General features: G+C 42.3%; 3 protein-coding genes across 7 annotated transcripts; all 3 read right to left on the reverse strand.

Moving 5' to 3' along the window:
* Positions 259 to 6,457, reverse strand: LOC8069225 (1,4-alpha-glucan-branching enzyme, chloroplastic/amyloplastic). The gene is made up of 14 exons (XM_002439014.2): positions 6,155 to 6,457; positions 6,006 to 6,074; positions 5,138 to 5,345; positions 4,980 to 5,049; positions 4,387 to 4,653; positions 3,372 to 4,278; positions 2,993 to 3,109; positions 2,827 to 2,889; positions 2,204 to 2,311; positions 1,617 to 1,718; positions 1,344 to 1,411; positions 1,162 to 1,243; positions 938 to 1,054; positions 259 to 837 (listed from the first exon to the last, which is right to left on the reverse strand). Exons 1-14 carry the CDS (start codon positions 6,251 to 6,253, stop codon positions 616 to 618), a joined length of 2,499 nt encoding a protein of 832 aa, XP_002439059.2. The 5' UTR covers positions 6,254 to 6,457; the 3' UTR covers positions 259 to 615.
* Positions 7,321 to 11,779, reverse strand: LOC8069226 (protein LAZ1). 4 transcript variants are annotated; one of them, XM_002439015.2, is made up of 9 exons: positions 11,422 to 11,779; positions 10,361 to 10,702; positions 10,193 to 10,249; positions 9,949 to 10,057; positions 9,680 to 9,864; positions 9,505 to 9,593; positions 8,603 to 8,864; positions 8,184 to 8,435; positions 7,321 to 8,083 (listed from the first exon to the last, which is right to left on the reverse strand). In XM_002439015.2, the coding sequence occupies exons 2-9, from the start codon at positions 10,514 to 10,516 to the stop codon at positions 7,748 to 7,750; spliced, it is 1,446 nt and encodes a 481-aa protein (XP_002439060.1). In that variant the 5' UTR covers positions 10,517 to 10,702; positions 11,422 to 11,779; the 3' UTR covers positions 7,321 to 7,747. The 4 variants fall into 4 exon arrangements, with proteins under 4 accessions (XP_002439060.1, XP_021306149.1, XP_021306148.1 ...); XM_021450474.1 differs by lacking the exon at positions 11,422 to 11,779 and adding an exon at positions 10,814 to 11,394; XM_021450473.1 differs by lacking the exon at positions 11,422 to 11,779 and adding an exon at positions 10,794 to 11,394.
* LOC8069227 (cyclin-B2-2) lies at positions 14,427 to 18,293 on the reverse strand. 2 transcript variants are annotated; one of them, XM_021448950.1, is made up of 11 exons: positions 18,163 to 18,293; positions 17,252 to 17,428; positions 17,085 to 17,150; positions 16,943 to 16,988; positions 16,149 to 16,274; positions 15,924 to 16,061; positions 15,747 to 15,836; positions 15,425 to 15,646; positions 15,252 to 15,350; positions 14,966 to 15,144; positions 14,427 to 14,876 (listed from the first exon to the last, which is right to left on the reverse strand). In XM_021448950.1, the coding sequence occupies exons 2-11, from the start codon at positions 17,413 to 17,415 to the stop codon at positions 14,732 to 14,734; spliced, it is 1,275 nt and encodes a 424-aa protein (XP_021304625.1). In that variant the 5' UTR covers positions 17,416 to 17,428; positions 18,163 to 18,293; the 3' UTR covers positions 14,427 to 14,731. The 2 variants fall into 2 exon arrangements, with proteins under 2 accessions (XP_021304625.1, XP_002439061.1); XM_002439016.2 differs by having other exon boundaries at positions 17,252 to 17,425; positions 18,163 to 18,291.

Here is an 18,673-nt window from a genome sequence, read left to right on the forward strand (position 1 = left end):
GGTGGTGGTGCCAATGACGTTTCATGAGTTGGAAGACCTGGAAGAAGAGGTCGTTAGTGATCCATCTTTTTGTTGAAAGATCAAAAATATAGTATTATGACACATGAAAAGATGCCTGCGTGAGGCTGGCCTGACCCTCGGTGGAGCTGACCTGACCTGACCTGCTGAACAGCTGAAATCAAATGTGAACTAGACAGGAATAAGGAATGAAGAAGCGTCCTAACTTATCTTCAGTTTTAGTACTGCAGACTGACAGTATCTGTTCTATATCTGCTGCATTGGCATCTAATATTAAACATCTTCATCAACCTAGGAAGTACAAAGTACAAGAAACCCCAAGTTTTTATTCTGGACAGGGCACATTTAGCCATGTACCCAGTCAAAATCCAGGTGAACCCAGGCCATGGCTCCTCTGTACATACACACAATCCATCCCTGATTATTCTTGTCTACTATCTAGAAAACTATACAAGCAGTGCTTGCTCGGAGATGACACCAGTCATCTAAGAGCTACAGGAAAGGACCGTTACAAGGGCACCAGCGGCTAGTCCAGTAGAGCAGGACTATTAAGAGGGCGCTGGCAGCCAGTCCAGTCCTGATCAAGGACTTCTGGCTTCATTTGGTGTTTTTATTGGATGACTGGCGTGCAAACTTCCATCCCTTCTTGCTTGCATCCTCCTTGCCACCAGATGTTGCCTCCTTGTCTTCTTTAGTAGCTGTAGAAGTTTTGACGGGGGTAGCATCAACATCGATGATGTCTGGAGAAGTCTTTCTAGAACCAGTTGTCTCTGCTTTCGCTTGAAGACGTTCAGCCTCTTCATCTACACGATAATAAGCCTGGTAGCAGAATGATTTGTCAGGGGGGCTGATATTGCACTGCTGACGGATAGATTCTAGTTCATCAGTTCAGTTAAGTAGCTGATTAAGTGAACATTACCACACAAGTGCGGGGTGGGGAAAGGACTTTGAATGAGTTTGGCCGGTTGTTGAAGTTTGTTTCAGGCACCCCTGGTATCCCTTCAGGCGACGTGAAGTGATCCACGTCGTGGCCAACCTGTGTCACAACATAGATTAATCTTGCAAACATGACAGCCTGATACAATATCCATGGTCCCAACTACAGGAGTAGGAAAAAAAATGTCAGCACCTATCACTACTTACTCTTCCATGTCCACCAAAGACGAAAGCATCAGAGTCCAGTGCTACTCTGTATTTCCCAGGCAAATCACATCCAACTTTGTAACTGCATATTAATTGCAAAGTAAAGATGAGAGTAAGCACACAGCACACTAGACCACAGGCAAAAGGAACATTGAAAAGACAGATTACAACTGGTAACTTACCCGTCATAAGTTTTCTTGGGATGAAAATTGAAAACAAAAACCAAATCTCCACGTTCAAAGACAATAACCTGAAACAAAGTAGAAATAAATTGGAAATAATGTTTTCACAAACCAAACTATTTGAATCAAATGGCTAGGGTTTCAGAAACCGTGCATTCCTAAATTGAAGCTCACCTTAATCGGCAAAATACAGCACACAAGCTAGAGTTACTACTCTTCCTAAAAGAAACAAATGCCGTAACACTCTCATACTAAGTATTCTCAAGTCCTTACCTTTTTCTCATCATTCATGTCGCTTACAATCTGCTTGGATGACAAAAGGAAGGAAAATCTCTCATCGAGCGCATTCATTGCTTGATCAAACGCATTCATGTACTGTTCAGCATTTGAGCAAGGAGAAAACAATAATGTGTTAGCTGAGATAAACTGTAAACCTGAACTATAGAAAAACAGAAAAAACAGGCTTTCACTTGGATACATAGTTCACCATATGCTGTAAAAAATTATATATTAACACAACAACCAATCACTGAGAAGTGCATTCCTAGGTCTGCAAAGTTAAGAAAATGTCATACCAATCAATGCACTGAAATTACTTTCATTCAACAATGGCAAAACATAAAACCAGGTCAACAAAATAGTAGGTTTGCACAGGCCAATCCAACCTGTCTATTGAGTAAGAAGTACAAGGTTGGTGCAGTTTACTAAAGTAGGCTAGTGGCAGCAAAACAAAGTGTGGAAAAGCATATTTGAATCCAGCTCAACACAAAAGTGTGACAGCAGTACGGAACTCTCATCTAACTAGTATCAGAGATGGTGATAAAAAGGAAAAAAAAAACTATATTATTCATAGACATAACCTTGTACCGCAAGTGATCAGTGTCCACAAGGCTCCACTGACGTCTGCATTTATCATAGCTCCAGTTGTTCCCTTCTCTTGGAAAGTCAATCCATTCTGGGTGACCAAACTAGAAGAGAAATGCACGTCAATTAAAGACACTACAAATAAGAAGGAATATATGCAGCTGCCATTCTGTCAACTAACTTCACCAAAGATCACACTCTCATGTGTAAAAGTATAAATAGCATATGAAAAAAAAAATCATTTTTTCCATTCCAGAATGGTGTGGGTGAAAGACTTGATAATATCTCTGTAAGATGTTTGACATTTCTTTGTTCAAAAAAGATGTTTGACATTCAAGCAGTATGCTTTCAACAGTGAAGGGTCACTTGTGTCCCATGTTGTACGAATATATTGGACAAGCCACAAAAGGATTAGCAGCAATAAACAGACCACATTTTCATGTGCAAAGACGAGCGCCTATTCAGAATTAACATTAACTATTCAAATAGCCATTAGGAACTTGAGTTACTGAGAAAATAGAGGATCAACCCTAAATGCTGAAACATCAAATAGACAAAATAGAACAGGTTTATGAAGGCTTCTTAATGGGAAAGATTTTTTAATAGACCAAGATTTCACCTCATTCCCCATAAAATTCAAGTAGCCATCACCTCCAAGGGCCATTGTGATGAAGTGAATCATCTGGAGTGTATAGAGCACAATAAGCAAGCTATATTAAGAGGAGGGAACACGTTCAAGAATTATATGAAACCAAGTTCAACCAGAACTTGAGGAGAAATGGAACCTTTTGGAGTGCAATCCCTCGATCAATTGTAGGTGAAGCAGGCTGCAAGTCTGACATGCCAGTGTACATTTCCTTGTCCATCAGGAGAAATGCTATAGTTTTGTCGCCAACGATAGACTGAAAATTTGCATGAGATTAATTTCCAGTAGAAGATAAACAGGTCATATGTGACTGCAAATTATTAGACATGCTTAGGAGAGCCTAAATATTTATGAATGATTCATGCAATTACGTAATCAGGATAGAAATGTGAATGAAATAAAGTACTGTCTGATTAAGAGATCCTTGCCCCACGTTTTAGTAGTCGACCTCTACTCCATAAGGAATAAAATACTTTGCTGAATCCAACTATACTTCCTTATAATATAATGCAGGGTACCTGATCATGGCTCTCAGCATATGCGATGCATTTTTCAGTATATCTCCTGTTAGTCAAAGTATGCGCTATTTCACCCATCGACCACTCAGAGTCATCTTTATTCTTCAGGTAGTCAATCCATCTATCAGGGATAGCCATTGCCAGGCGATAGTCAAACCCAACTCCACCTTCATCAACTGACCGGCAAAGGACTGGCATGCCTGAAACATCTTCAGCAACAACAGTTGCTTCTGGCAAGAGTTTGTGCATTAAATGGTTTGCAAGCATCATGTAAACAACTGCATCCACATCTGTGTCCAAACTGAAATACTCCTGGTAATTACCAGTAAACCCCACATTGATACCATGGTGATGATACAGCATTGATGTAACTCCATCAAACCGGAAGCCATCAAACATGAATTCATCTAGCCAATATCTCAGGTTAGAAAGAAGAAACCTCAATACCTCCCAGTTAGCATAGTTGAACAGCCGACTGTCCCAAAGTTTATGATAACCTCTATCTCCCATATGAAAATAGGACTCTTGGGTGCTTTGTCCAACATCATAACCATTTAAACCATCTGTGACATTATTACTTGCATGGCTGTGAACAACATCCATCAGAACTCGCAAACCCAAACTGTGTGCCTTATCAACAAGATATTTTAGGTCCTCTGGTGTGCCTGATCTGCTGCTAACCGCAAAGAAATTTGTCACATGGTACCCAAAAGAAGCATAGTAAGAATGTTCCATAACTGCCATCAACTGAACGGTGTTGTAGTTATTTGCTCGTATGCGTGGCAACACATTGTCTGCAAATTCCCTATATGTGCTTACTGCTGGCTTTTCACCACTCATACCCACATGGGCTTCATAGATACGTGGAGCAGCAGGCTTTGAAGGCCGAGGATGCTTAAAAGTGTACCTGCAAAACAGAGGTAAAAGGTACTATAATTTTGTCATATATTTTTGTCAAGCTAAGATCTATTGCTTAAGTTTACAATGTGGTTGCGGACAGACAGTAGCAACAGACCTTTCAGAAGCAGGAGGATCCCAATGAACACCATCATAGGGAGCTCCAAATTTAGAGGCATCAGCAGTCGCATAACGAATCCATGCAGGAATACGATCAACCCATACTCCACCATGTAGAAAGCGAAATTTAACCTTGGAATTATGAGGGATAGCAGGTTTCCCTTTGACATGGTCAATTTTGATCGACCAAACACCAAATTTATCCTTCTCCATCTTGTGGTTTGCACCATTCCACTCATTGAAGTCACCAATAAGCTCTGCCTCCCTACATCCATAAGTAAAATAACTGAAATGCATCAATCTATTAAATTAGTGGAAACTATGTTTTGTCATGCAAAAGAAAACAGCATCAAGTAATCACAACAACAACAACAACAACAACAAGAGAGCGAAAAAAGGTTTTTAGCCTCCTCAGCCAAGAGCCCAAGACATGACAGTCTCGTACAGGAGTGAAATCTCCAAACAGTTATGTATTCCAAAACATTGATTACTTCACTATGCTGTAGCACCTTTTTTTATCTAGTTGCTATCAGAAAATGATAACCATACTTCGTGAGTATCTCATATTTGCATGACAACATTTGAACTTACTGTGCAGCAGGTGCCCATTCGCGATATACAGTTCCATCCTCACTTGTATTGATCCCAAATTTCAAATAGCCTGAAAAAAATATAAAATCCAGATAAGGCAGTATTTTGCGGCATAGGCAGGTGCCATAAATATTAGCATTTGAATGTATAAGCCTAACCTTTAGAAAATTCTTCAAGACTTCCCTCATTTTCCTCAATGGAGCCTTTCTGGTCCAGGAATTTTTTCATCCGGTAGCTGAAATGGTCCTTGAATTTCACCAACTTGGGGTCCAGGTCGTATATGGGAAGATGGTCGACGTTGCCTTTGGCGGTTGCCATAGTTTTATCTTCTTGCACAATAGCTGCAGTGGCGAATTTGCTCTTGACCTTGCAAAGTGTGTTAAAGCCCTCAGAATTATCTTTTTGTTCGAGAACACAACTTGGCGTGTATTTCATTAAGAAGAAGTCAGACTGCCGAAAAACGGCTTACACGACGCGATGGGAGAACCTAAAGCGCAGCACACGAACCACAAAGATTAAAACAACAAACACAAAAGAAAGAAACATGGAAGGGAGAGGGCCCTCCGCCACAACCTAGCCAACTGGACCTGCAAAGAAAAATACAACGCAAAAGACTGCCAGTAGGGCAGATGAAGCCGTGGTGGCAAAGCATCCACCAAGAAGAGATACACGGCGGCAAAGCATCTGCCAAGGCCAGATTCAGAATGATCACGAGCATATAGAAGCTAACACGTGACAATGTAGTAAGACTACTTATCTGCTGCAGCAACCATAGAGTATACCACTTTATTATAAGAGTAAATGATTAGAATAGCCGAAGAAAACCAACCACCGAAATTTAATAAACAACTTTAATTGGAATCTGAGATTCACCTGACTTGATAAAATAGATTCGACGATTACTGGTAAGAAAGCACTAGAGCCTAGCCTCACCCAGATCCACAAATCCCAGTTTTTCTCTCCAAAACTACCACCAAATTCCATTTTGTTCGTAAAAACATGCTTCAATACGGGGAAAAGATCTACCTTCCGGGGCCCTGACCGGCGAGCCTCGCACTGGACAGACAGCACACTCAGGCGCACATTGCTGCCACCCTGCGAAACCATCAGCCATCAGTACAAACCAAAAAAAAACAGAGTAAATCCATCAGTCCCCTTGGATCGCCGCAGCTCACCGCGATCCCTGGCGGCGCCGCCCGATCAGCAGGCGAACGAGAGCGCCGCGGCGGCGGGAGCGGAGTCGGCGAGGAAGACGGCGACACGAGGCACAGCATTGCGGCGGCGTCGGTGTCGGCGAGTGAGTCCCATCTCGTCAGCAATCCAAATCCCTGGCGCTTTATAGCCGGGTTCCGGACTGGAGCTGGCTTGGCGTCTTCCTCCCTATCCTCTCCCTCGCAATGAAGGCGTGATTTTTCTGGCTTGGTCGTTTCTCTCTCTTCCCACCTTTCTTCCCCGTCGCAATCTGCCGCTGCGACAAGCAGGAGGAGGCCATGGCAGGCAGTGAGTGGCACATGACCCTGCTGCGCCGGATCTGTGGGCCCGGAATGGCCGGGCGTGCCACGTGGACGGACACGAACAGCCGAGAGCTGCTAGTTCTGGCCTTCTGGGCCGATTGGCCTTTCGGCCTGCACTGGTCCCCTCCCCCGGTTTGCCTTTTTCTTTTTTTTTTGCCTTATTTATGTTAAATAAAAGAAAAGGCCGGAAAAATAGAGTTTTTAAGTTGTTCTTAAGGTAAAAATACAAACAGATTAATTAAATTACGTTTTAATTTGATGCCAGATGTAATTTTTTTATGTGTATATAATCTATAGCTTGTGCTGATAGATCATCATCAATTCATCATTATTGCAACTACTCCGTTCTTCTTTTGTGATGTACTTTTTGCGTAGCTTTTCTAACAAATTGAAGTGGTGATGGAAATGCGGTGTCATCTGCATCAGATGAGCTCTGGCTGTTGTTAATCAGACAAGCCTGCCTGTGGTTTTTATTGGGGTTCCTTGCAGTGCAGAGTTCATCTTGCACTTCGCATGTTGCGTCAGACAACCATGTTCACTTTTTATATAACTGAAAAAAGGAAAACCAAATGATCATCTTCAGTGATCAGGATACACAAGGAATTGGAAAGGTAGATGGCAGAGTGCTTGCTCATGCAATCTGATCATCTCAAGGAACTCAAAAGTCCATCCGTAGTAGCAAAAGGAAAGAAAAAAGGGTTCTGCTTTTCTGGTACTTGTGTGACCATACCATAAGTATGAAGCTAAACTTCACACGAGCATAGTGTGACAACGGTCTGCTCTCTCAGCCCTGAGACCCTGACCCTCCTGAAAATCACGCCACCTCAGAATGAACAGTGAAAATGATGATATATAACGTCAAAGCATGGAACAAAGCAAATAGAGTGGCACAGCATCTCAGACCTCTAACTTTGGAAACATAATCAATCTATTCTTTTGTATGACTAGTTCTAGTCTGTACTTAAGTACTTTACAAGGATGAAGTGGGAACTCAGAACAGGCATATTGCTTCCTTCCAACACTTGCTCTAAGTAGGCCTGGCATCTTAAATACAGGAGCAAGGCCTCAGCAGCTGAAATTGTCAGCTGAAAGAATCAACAGAGTAACAGACAACAAACTGATTGCTCATCTCGATTTGGCCGTGCTACAACATCATTCCAGAGACCTCATCTTACACTGGCTCGGTTTTCGCATATCACCACAGGACAACAACTGTGACATTTATATAGTATCTCCACAGATTGCTCTTAGTTGTCACTCCCTAGTAATCCATCTGTTCCCTCGGATCTCAAACCCACCAAGGCCATGGTCGCTGCTCTCTCCACCGCTCTCAGCACTTGCATAACCTGATTTCCTGCGTTGCCTTCGTGCTTTCTTTGGACCACTGTTGTCACTCAGGCTCCCATTCAGGAGCGGATCATCAATCCCACTGATGACCCTGGTCAAGGATGTGGGTGAACTGATGCAGCTATCGTCATTTGTTTTCTTCTTTCCCTTCTCGCGCTTTTTGATGTTCTCGGATATCATGTGCAGCTTTTCATTGATGGGTTCCACAGCATGGTTCACAGTAAACTTCAAGTCATTCACAATCTGCGAGAATGGTCAGATGAGATTTCACTTTAGCTAACATAGGGGGAAAATAGTAATTCAAGTAAAAAAATGAAGGTAAATGAGCATTTGTCCCCCTTACGTATTCACCACCTCCAAGTACGACATCACGAACGCTTTCCTTTATGGCAGTGGAAGACCTGACACGATCATCTGGCTGGGGAAGCCTAAACTTGGTTGGGCGCTCACTATCCTTGACTTCATCTGGATCTAACGGGCAGTCGACAGAAGCATAGTCTCCAAGAACTGAAACATCTCCAACAAAACGATCACCAATTAGCTCGTATGGCTTCGCAGGGAAGACATACAGGTGGACAACGGCAGCAACACCCATCTGCATAGCACAAGACTGTTAGGTTTACTTCAAATGAACATGAAGAATGCAAACATGCATAAATATCGACCTATAGAACATGCCCTCTTCAAACTACTAACAGCAAAGCTTCCCGTATGAACAAATGCTAAATCATGTATTGAAAAGGTACAATAGGAGTTAACCACCTCTATGCAGATAATAAAGTCTTGGATACTTGACTTGAACTGCAATTCTTGAGCAATAGGACCTCTCAACAAACCCCAATTGAAGAGCAGTGCGATTGCTATACCTTGCCACCATGTTAAGAACACAATAGACTTGAATGTCAGAAATTTTGCAAGAGGCTTTATATGAGCTAACTCATCCTTTATCACAGCATAGAACTGAACGAGACAGTATAAGGCCCATGACTGACTGAAATTGAGAACCACAGCCGTGTAAGAGTACCTGGTAGTCAAGTAAATAGTTCAGTAATGGCAAGACATGATTATTTAATTCCTACGCCATCAAATGCATGAGCAAGTTGACCAATGCTAGCACATGTGCAACAGAATATAATAGGCAAACAGACGAGAGAGGGAAAAAGAACAGCAAACAGCTTATGTTTCAAAAAGTGTGCAACTTAACAAACAATTTCTGAGCTGTGTACAGTATGCTAATACAGGATGAGGCATCTATAAAGAAAAAAGCATGGTACAGGATAAAAAGGAGGGTCATAACCACCATAAATTAGATGCAAACGTTAGTTGTGACTGAGTGTTATAAAATACATTCATGCAGCTTGTGAGAGTCAACTACCACAACACGGAACACCAGAAATAGAGCACATAATCTGAAATATATGATTCAAGAAAACAGCAAGTTGACTATAGGTTCAGGACAGCTAAATCTAATGATACACTAAGTGATATATAACATATAACAAATACATTCCTGCCCACAGTTCAAGGGAAAATGGGCATAAATGCATTTGCATTTTTAATAACTTCCAAAAAAAAAGATAGTAGGATGGGAACAATGTAGCACAGATGAGACAGGTTCGTGCAAGGATTGTTGAGTAAATGAAGTCAACTTATATATCTCTTACCCACAGTTCAACTTAAACTCTCCTTCACAGTACACTCCAAAGGCTTCCAGAATCACCGCAAGAATAGCACATATTGATTTTATTATCATCTGTCCAAGGACAAGGAAAGTGAGTGAGTTTGAATTTTCACAACACCCTGCAAAGCCATTGTGATGAAAGATAAAGAGGCACATACATATTGAACTAGCCCAAATTTGATGATCAAGTAGAACCATTCGCCTAGCGGCCACGGTTTAAGCAAGTAGTTCATTGGAAAAGGATGGTTTACATATCGTTGTTCAGATGCTTGGCCTAAAAGTGGTGCAGTAGAACCTGAACCACCTTCCCTCTTCAAAAATTCAATTGTCCTATCTTCACCACCTGGCATAAGTACGAGTGCAAGGTAAGGACAAGATATGGATAATAACACATTGGAATGTGAAGTAATAACTGAGAGAGGAGTACCTAAGCAAGCAACTAGATAGCGCCCAAAACAGTACATAGCAAATGCCTCATAGCCATCTCGCATAATTTCGATATCCACACTTATTGACGGATATACCAATGATAAGTACTGCAATAGTTCTCATAAAATGTTAAACGGTATAGCGATGCAACATTTGAACAGCTAGATCTCATCCTATACTTGGACTGTAAATACAGGTATTAATCTGGGGATGGATGACAAAGCAGCAGCATAGCACCTTACCGACTCGACTGCATAGCACGGCACCATGAGAATGACGCCGACAAGAAACTTCTGTTCCTGAAAGAACACAGATGCGGCAGGAATGAGTGAAAAGACCAAGTGAGACACAGTTCAAACAATTTACCACATTGATTTAAATAGCACGCAACACTGATAACAATCCACAACCTCTGGGTTTTTGTAGGCTGACAGATGGTTGAACAGCAAGTACAGGGACAGCGAGACAGAGATGATAACAAAAATAATGGCAATGATTGTAGCCCAGAGAGGTGGTCTGTAGCTTCCGAGAAGCGTGAGCAATTGCTTGGCCAACTCCATCGCCATCCCTTCTCACAGCGCCCCTTAACCGCTCTTCTCAGATTATGCTCCCTTTCGAACGAAATCTGTTCCAGGGTATGGTTCATAGAGGATCATAATTCACAACCCCAAGTCAAACAGGAGCTCTCCTCTTGTTGAGCAGCCTGGTAGTACCAAGAATCCTGTTATTCCACCTTACACTCTGGTCTTTTCCTGCAAGCACCATATACATAAATAAATAAATAAATAAAATATAAAAAAAGAGATAGAGATGACTGAACTTGGAGAGGCCTAGCCAATACACCAGTCCTCTCCTCCCCATACGCCGTATGGATTTGCGACCGCCTAGTCTTCCTCAGCTCCTGGCGGCGTGCGCCTCGTCTCCTCCGCTGAGCACACACGCCTCCTCTTCCGCTAATCCAGGTTAGAGGGTGGATGCTGGCGACTACGCGACGGTCGGCACTCGGCGCGGAGGCCGAGCCGCGGTGGCCGGTGGGCACCTAGGCGGCGGGTGCCTGTGTGCAATGGTGGCCTTTCACACGGTCTCACCTCTGTTGGGCGGGGCTCAACAAAGTGAAGAAAAGGCCCATCCCGTGCTCGTTTCTTCTCTTGCCGCCGGTGCTAGGGAAGAAGGGGTCCGGGGTCTAGGGCGAGCTCGCCAGTAGCTGGGGCGGCCGCCCCACCCCGCCCCTAGGGTGGCCGGCGGGGACTGGGTGGGTGGGGAGCGAGATTGAAGAAGAGAGGGAGAGGAAGGTTGAAGACCAACAGAGCAGGGGGCTGGCGGGCGGGGGTTTATTGAATGATCCCTTCCGTTGTATGAGTCCATGGCGACGGCGGCGGGCGGCAGCGGCGTGTTCGTCAAATTGCCAACGAACTACTCGTCACCGCCGAGCAACTAGACGAAAGAATCAAATCGAAAAGAAGATACAAACCTGGAGAATCGGATCTGAGCTGGAGCGAACCACAATGCAGAAGGGATCAACGAAATCCGACCACTTGGAAAGCAAAGTCTCCCGCAATCAATCAGAAAGTCCCATCAATCAATCCGAACCAACTGGCGCACAAGAAAGAACAAAAAAAAAAAACAAGCTTTGCCTGCGTAGGATTAATCGTGATTGGGTGGGGAGCATGGATGCTGATTAATGCACAAGAGGATTAGGTGGCGGAATCGTAGTTGCCAGGGAGACAGGGACGGCGGGGAGAGAAATTCTTTCTCCTGCATCACATGTTCCCAGACGTTTCTGGTTTTGTTTGCAGTCGCTGTCTGTCGGGTCAAGCAGGATCTCTCTCGCGCTCTCTGGTCGCTCTCTCTGTTTTTTTTTTTTCCCTCTCCTGTGGTCTTGCGTTCCTTCTCTGCCAACTCCAGATCGTTGCTCCCGATTCAAATTTTGGATCTTGACATGACGAATCTTTTTGTTTTAGGCTTTGTTTGGATGCACCTAAAAATCCAAAACTTTACAAGAACATCGAATCTTGCGGCACATGTATGGAACATTAAATATAGATAAAAAAATATAACTAATGGCACAGTTTACCTGTAAATTACGAGACGAATTTTAAGCCTAATTATTCTATGATTGGACAATGTTTGTCAAATAAAAACGAAAATGCTACAATGTCAAAATCCAAAAAGATTTTGGATCTAAACAAAGCCTTAGGCCTTTTAGTTCCAAAATTTTTTTTGTTTTAGGTATAGTAGCATTTTCGTTTTTATTTGATAATTATTGGCCTTGTTTGGATATTCTAACCAAGTTAGAAGTTAGAGTTATTTTGTAGCTCATGACTAATCCTCAACTAACTTTAGTTGAAGAGATGTTTGGATGTAAGAGTTAGATTACCAATAAATATAATTTTCTAATCATTTGGCTCCTTTGCAACTGGATTTGGTGTGGGCGACTGTTGTGTGGCCACCTCCCACTCAGATAACAAAAATAAATCATCTTTACAAATCAAGCATCCATCATATGATAAAATTTATTTTATCCATACAAATGAGATGTCTCACTCAAACATACAAGTCATAATGAAGCCAAAAAAAGGTTTATGACAGGCTAGGAGGCGCGGATGCCGTGCGGAGGCGGCAGGCTGGGAGGCGAGTGGGGAATAGGATCCCGTGCGGGCACAGATGGGAGGCCAATGCCTTTTCCCTGTGGGTCCCACCTCAAATATCTTCAAATAGCCTAAATAAGCACCTCTTTGGGGGATAGTTTTTTTGGGTGGGTTAGATGCAAATAACCCTAATATAACCCTCATGTTTGGATACTTTAGGGCTATTTAAGCCCCAAATAGCTAAATCTAACTCTAACCCATGGATCCAAACAGGATCATTGTTTAATCATGAACTAACTAGGTTGAAAAAATTCATCTCGCGATTTATAGGTAAATTGTACAATTAATTTCTTTTTTTGACGAAGATGGTATGATATTACTTAGATCAAATTAAAGATTTACAATTAAATCACACTTGAGCCTTTTCTAATCAACGATGTTGCTTGAACATTTACAACTTGAGGGCTTTCTTGCTGTGAGCATATCTCCTAGAGCTAGTGATGGTGATTGAAGTAGCCAGTAAAATGATTGGAACGAAGCAAAAGAGAAAAATAAACCTAAAATAATAAATACAAAAGATGATTGGGTATACGGTTTGTATTTTATAAAAAAACATACAATGCACAACATGCAGTGGGACATAAGTAATGGAGAGGAAGTTAAAGAGGTCACTTCAAAACCCAAAAGTCGATATTAGGATGGTGAACTGATCATAGATCAGTTGGTTAGGCTTTTTGTGATCGAACTTGCCCGCGGGTTAAAGTCATCGACTTGGCACGGGTGTTCGTATTTTTATGGATTTATTCTAGGATTTATTGGATTTTGCTTTTAGTGGTAGACGACGTTCTCATTAACAGCGAGACGCTTGTGGTGACTTCATGAATCTCGTGCTCGTCGACAACGATGCGCCTATGGTGACTTTGTGAATCTCATGATCTGTCAGCTTAGTCTTTTCGAAGGTATGTGGATCTCATGATTTGCCAGCTCAGTCATTCGGAGGTGTTCATATGATTAGTGTTTGCATATGTGTGTTCATAGGGGTGAGTGTATGTGCGTTGTGAGTGTCTGCGTTGTACCACGTAATTCTAAAAAATTGTCGATATTAGAAATAACTCATAGTGGGTTAAATATGCTAGAACCAATAAATATGGAAGCCTTGATATGGTTAATTAGGCATTTCAGGCATGAGGCAAGTTGGTAACAACCAGGTTTGATAGGACTAGACGAGACGACAATTGGAACTTGTGGATGATTTGCTACCAGAAACCTTATTAGGACAATCACACAGTAGTAAACTTGATTATTTTGTATGCCTTGGAAGAGCTAGCTATTCAGAACCCAAAAGTCGAAGTGCTATTCAGAACCCAAAGTAAGCTTCTTTGCTTACTTTGCCATCTTTTACTCCTTCAGATGCACTTAGACTTTTAATGTTCAAAGCATAGAGAAATGCAATAAAAGAAACGTACAAGATATGATAAAGATGCCAGCGGAAGCAAAAATCTGATCCTAGGCTAAAAGGATCAAACTGATGGCATCTGAGGCAAGAAATCTTATTACTCAAAAAACACTTTACACACAGCATCCATGACCAACAAGAAAATGACAAAAACTGACAATAATACCATTCACATACCTGAAACACATGCTACATAATTTAAGATCGGGAGCAAATGGGCATGAGACATGGCTTCAGGTTTCACGCATCAACTGTCTGGGTCGATAACCGTCTTGAGTGAATAGCGAGATATAAAAAGCTTTTTTTCGCACATATACAGATATAAAAGACCTGTAACAATGGAAAAATACCAACAATGACAGTGCATTGAGATGGAGCTTTTTGTCTAAGCATCCTTCAGATTGCAGAGGTGCAGAAAAAACAAATTCAGCAGATCCACACAATCAATGTTTATTTCCAGATTGCAGAAGTGTCACATGACATGACTAAAGAATAATGCCCAAGATACAACGAATTAAATTCCAATGGATATAATTGGAAAAAAACCTAAACAACACAAACACTGTTTCATTGAGGTTAAGTTATACAACACACCAACCCAGCCCACCAAATAGTTGCTGCAACAGCTGTTGCATATATGCAGACCCCACTCTGTAGTTTAGTCTATATACACTCTTTCACTCTTTCCATGGAAGTAGTTAGAGTGTGTATAACCAGCCAATTATATTAGTTCAAGCTTAGGTTCTTGCATCCAGCAAGAAAGTTGCGGGTTCCGATTTCGCAGCACAGCCATATCTAAAAGTGCTGTACTTTCTATGGACCCCGGTAAGTTTTCCATGAGCTGCTCTTTGGTGCAGTTCAACCATCATCCTAGAGCAAATCCTGAAACGTAGAAGGGGCCATGTAACTGTAAGCACAAGCTGAAAAGGTATGCCTTTTGTAATATATAAAGAGTAGGGAGGTATAACTACATTAGTTGTTCTTCTGAATATTTTGTGTGTAGCTCACAGCATTTGTTCCAGGACTTGAACCCATTTATGGTGCATTGAGCTGTGTAGATGGCAGCAGCTGCTAGCATAGACGGGCAGAACTGGAGCATCTCGTATTCGACAAGACTCAGCTCGATCATGAAGAAAGACAGGAGTTCAAGCTGTCCAGTAGTATAATTTTTTGTCAGGGTTTATGTACTTGTACAGCAAAGCTATAGCTTACATGATTTATTCATCACAAAAATAGGAGTATGTATTAGTATCTTACCTTCTTCTCAGATTGTGCTGCCTTTAGAAACCTTCTCATGAAACAGTATGGAGTCGGCACCGACATATTGAAATTAAGTGTGTTCACTATCCTCCTCTCCTGCAGAAATTTCAATGTCAGCTATCTGGGGTTTTTTTTTTGCACTAAAAATCAACATGCAGCACATTTTTTACCATGTCAAGAATATCAGCCCTTGTATAGGCACGATCACAGATTAAGATCAGATCCTCGACCACCGGTACACTCACTTCTTCATACTTGCATGCGAGCAACATAGCAGTTACACCAACTAACTGAAGCTTCTTCCGCACCACAGTTTCACGTGCCAAGAATCTATCTATGATGTTCACAGTTAGGAAAAGGGTCTCCTCCAACAGCTCTAATTTGTAGTGTACCTGAATTTAAAAAAGAAATAAAACATGGAATTTTAAGGTCTTACAGAGCATATGAATAATACTAAATTGAAAGCTTTAGACGTTTGCTTAAAATCCCCACCTCTATCAGCCAGTCAATTAGAATGCCACGCATCTTCTCATTTATATCGGTTTGGCTTGACATGTAATTTGTAGGGACACAGCTTGCACCCTATGTACACAGAATGTTGCAATGAGATTACAAATGCCAACAACAGGGTAATTGCAAATAACTTCAGGTTCAAGATCAGAGTTCTACCTCAGTTTTCCTGTAAAATCTGTAAATTTCATCTACATAGTCAACCACAGCCAGGGAGTTTCCTGCATCACAACTGTCAATATCGGGTGCTGCCTCCTCAATATCTTCCATCTCGATCTCTTTCAGCTCAGAGCTCATCTGAAATGACTTGTATTAGTGACAACTACCAAATAGACAGTCTATTATGCTTACTATTTTACTAAGGGTTAAGTAATGTCAATTTACCATTTCATCCATCTCCGACAGCATAGGAAAGGGAATGTCATCAGTCATTTTTGTGTTTTCCATATCTGCAGGTGTGTGGAATGCTGTATCTGCGTTTCTTTTCAGTCTTTCACTTCCAATTGGGGCCTGCATGGCAATAAAATATTCTGAGCTGATATATGAATACTACTAATTGTTGAAACAAGGTCGGATTTCACTGTAGTAATGTGGAGATGTGAACTGAAAGAAAGTTGCATGACATTTATATGAACAAAAAGGTCTACTAGAATGAGATAAAGTTTGTAGAATATTCAAATTCTATATATGTATATTCAAATGTACACAACTTACAAGAGCAGTCAGCACAAATTAGAAGATTCAATTCAATGCATAGATCAGAACTTTATATACTATACATATATGCAAAAGCTGAATTTATTATTATTATATGTAAAGGACTTCAATATACAAGTTTGAATTCTATGGGTGCCCTTTCACACTTCACAGGTCATATATTTGAATTGCAGCAACATCCATCCAAGAATTGTCAATTTCACAGCAAAAACATAGTGCATCACATTCAAATATATCAAAACTGGATATGATACATGCAAATAAAATCTGAATTCTCTTTCACACTGATGAAATGTCTGAATTGGTGTATTTACCATAAGAAGCAGCACCATATATCAGGAAATTATCTAACTGACAGCAGTTCTAAGTTGTATAATGCCATAAGAAAAGTTTACAGAAACAAACAGCAGAGCAGACGTTATCAAACTAGCAACAATTTGAATATCTTTAATGACTATTACCAGATGGGCAGCCGTAGGTTGGTTTGCCAATGTTGCAGCCAATTTCCTGACAAAAGAGCAAGACATGCTACTTCATTAACCTGATATATATACATGATGGTAAGTAGTAACTAGTAGAAGTGAGGTGCTATAGCTTGCAAACCTGGTGACCGGACGGTGTCCAACAAAGCCAGCTTGATCTTTAGTATTTACAGCAGCAGCTGGTTTTCTGAAGCAATGAAATTTAAACCAATTAGAGATCCAGTTCATGCAATTGGAAGCTACAGGTCAAGCAGAATTTGTGCACAGCTCGGAGGGACCGGGGCTTACTCTGAGAGACCCCTCTTGCTGACAGCCAAGTGTTGGTGCGGGCCTCCTATTATGTTCTTGATGTCACTGAGGGCTCTCCGGTTGGTGTTGGCCATCTCCGGCGCAAACTTGACGCCCTCCATGGCAACACCTTGGTGGCCGTTTTCAGATCTCAGATTCTCCATTGCTGACGAGCTACTGGCAGCAAGAAAGTCAAACCGAATTGTACATGAGAAAACGATAAACGCCAAAAGCCACGCGGATCTGCATGAAGTAAAGGCGTTTAGTTTGAAATCGCGTGACATTCCGCATCTTAGTACGCCAGAACGATTCGAAGACGACAAATGCGGCAGGTAGGACCATAGGAAGATCGAGAAATAGATTAAAACGCTGCGAATTTCGGGGCAACTTTGGAAAAAAAAAAACGATCCTGCTGCTGAGCCACCGATGGCATGTTCAATAGCTGGAGTCTGGAGGGAAGCAAGAGATCCCCCCCAGCTCAGGTTCAGTCAGAGAAGAGGAAAAGAAGCAACTTTGAGAACTTCGGGGCAAGAACTCGGGTTCCAAGAACGGCAGGCCAAATTCTCGGCGTTCGTCGATGGAATTCGAAGAGCAAAGGAGATCTTCGGGAGCAGATCCGCCCCAGAAGGCAACAAAGCTAGCTAGCTACGTGTCTGAATGCAATATCGGTTTCAGCTAATCTTCTCCCTGAATTGCTCCATCCAACCGGAGATCCAAAGGGAATCGCAGCTCAAGAACCCAAATCCAACGCAAAACAAGAGCAGGAAACAATTCAAACCCTAGCGCGAACTAAAGCTGAGACTACCGCACCCAACAACCCCGTTCAAGAACGCAACGCGTCAGTCCAAGAACACCAAGCTTTCTTCCCCCCACGGCCGCCGGATGCGAAAGAGAAGCACGCACGCACGGACCTCGGGAAGAACCAACGGGACGGGAGACGAAGCGCAGCACGGCAGGAGCTCTCCCCCCTGACGGACGCCCTCGCCGCCTCTCCGCTTGCTGCTGCTAGTGGCAGGCAGAGGCAGGAGCCAAGAGGAGGAGGAGGAGGAGCGGAGGAGAGAGACGGGCCACGGGAGCGATAAAATAGGGGGAGGAGACCCAAAAGGGGAAGGGCGGTCCGAGCCGTTTAAACGCAACGGTCGTGCGATGGAGGCCGTCGGATGGGATCTAGACGGCAGGGGAGCTGTGGGGCGCCCCTCAACGGCTAGGGATTCCACATGTGCTCCTGCTTTCAAAAATAAGCACACTTTGTTTGCAAGCCTTGATGACCCAGCAAAGACTTTTAAGACTCTTGATAGATGACCATTACATGAGGCGGCGTCAGCTTTAAGTTTCCATCTAGTCTAGTACTAGTAGACAGTAGTATGTGCATCTTTTTAATTGGGTACTAGTATAGGATCAAAAGACACATGTGTTAGTAGT

The sequence above is a fragment of the Sorghum bicolor genome, chromosome 10 (genome assembly GCF_000003195.3).
Source record: "Sorghum bicolor cultivar BTx623 chromosome 10, Sorghum_bicolor_NCBIv3, whole genome shotgun sequence".
Taxonomy (NCBI): Eukaryota; Viridiplantae; Streptophyta; class Magnoliopsida; order Poales; family Poaceae; genus Sorghum; species Sorghum bicolor.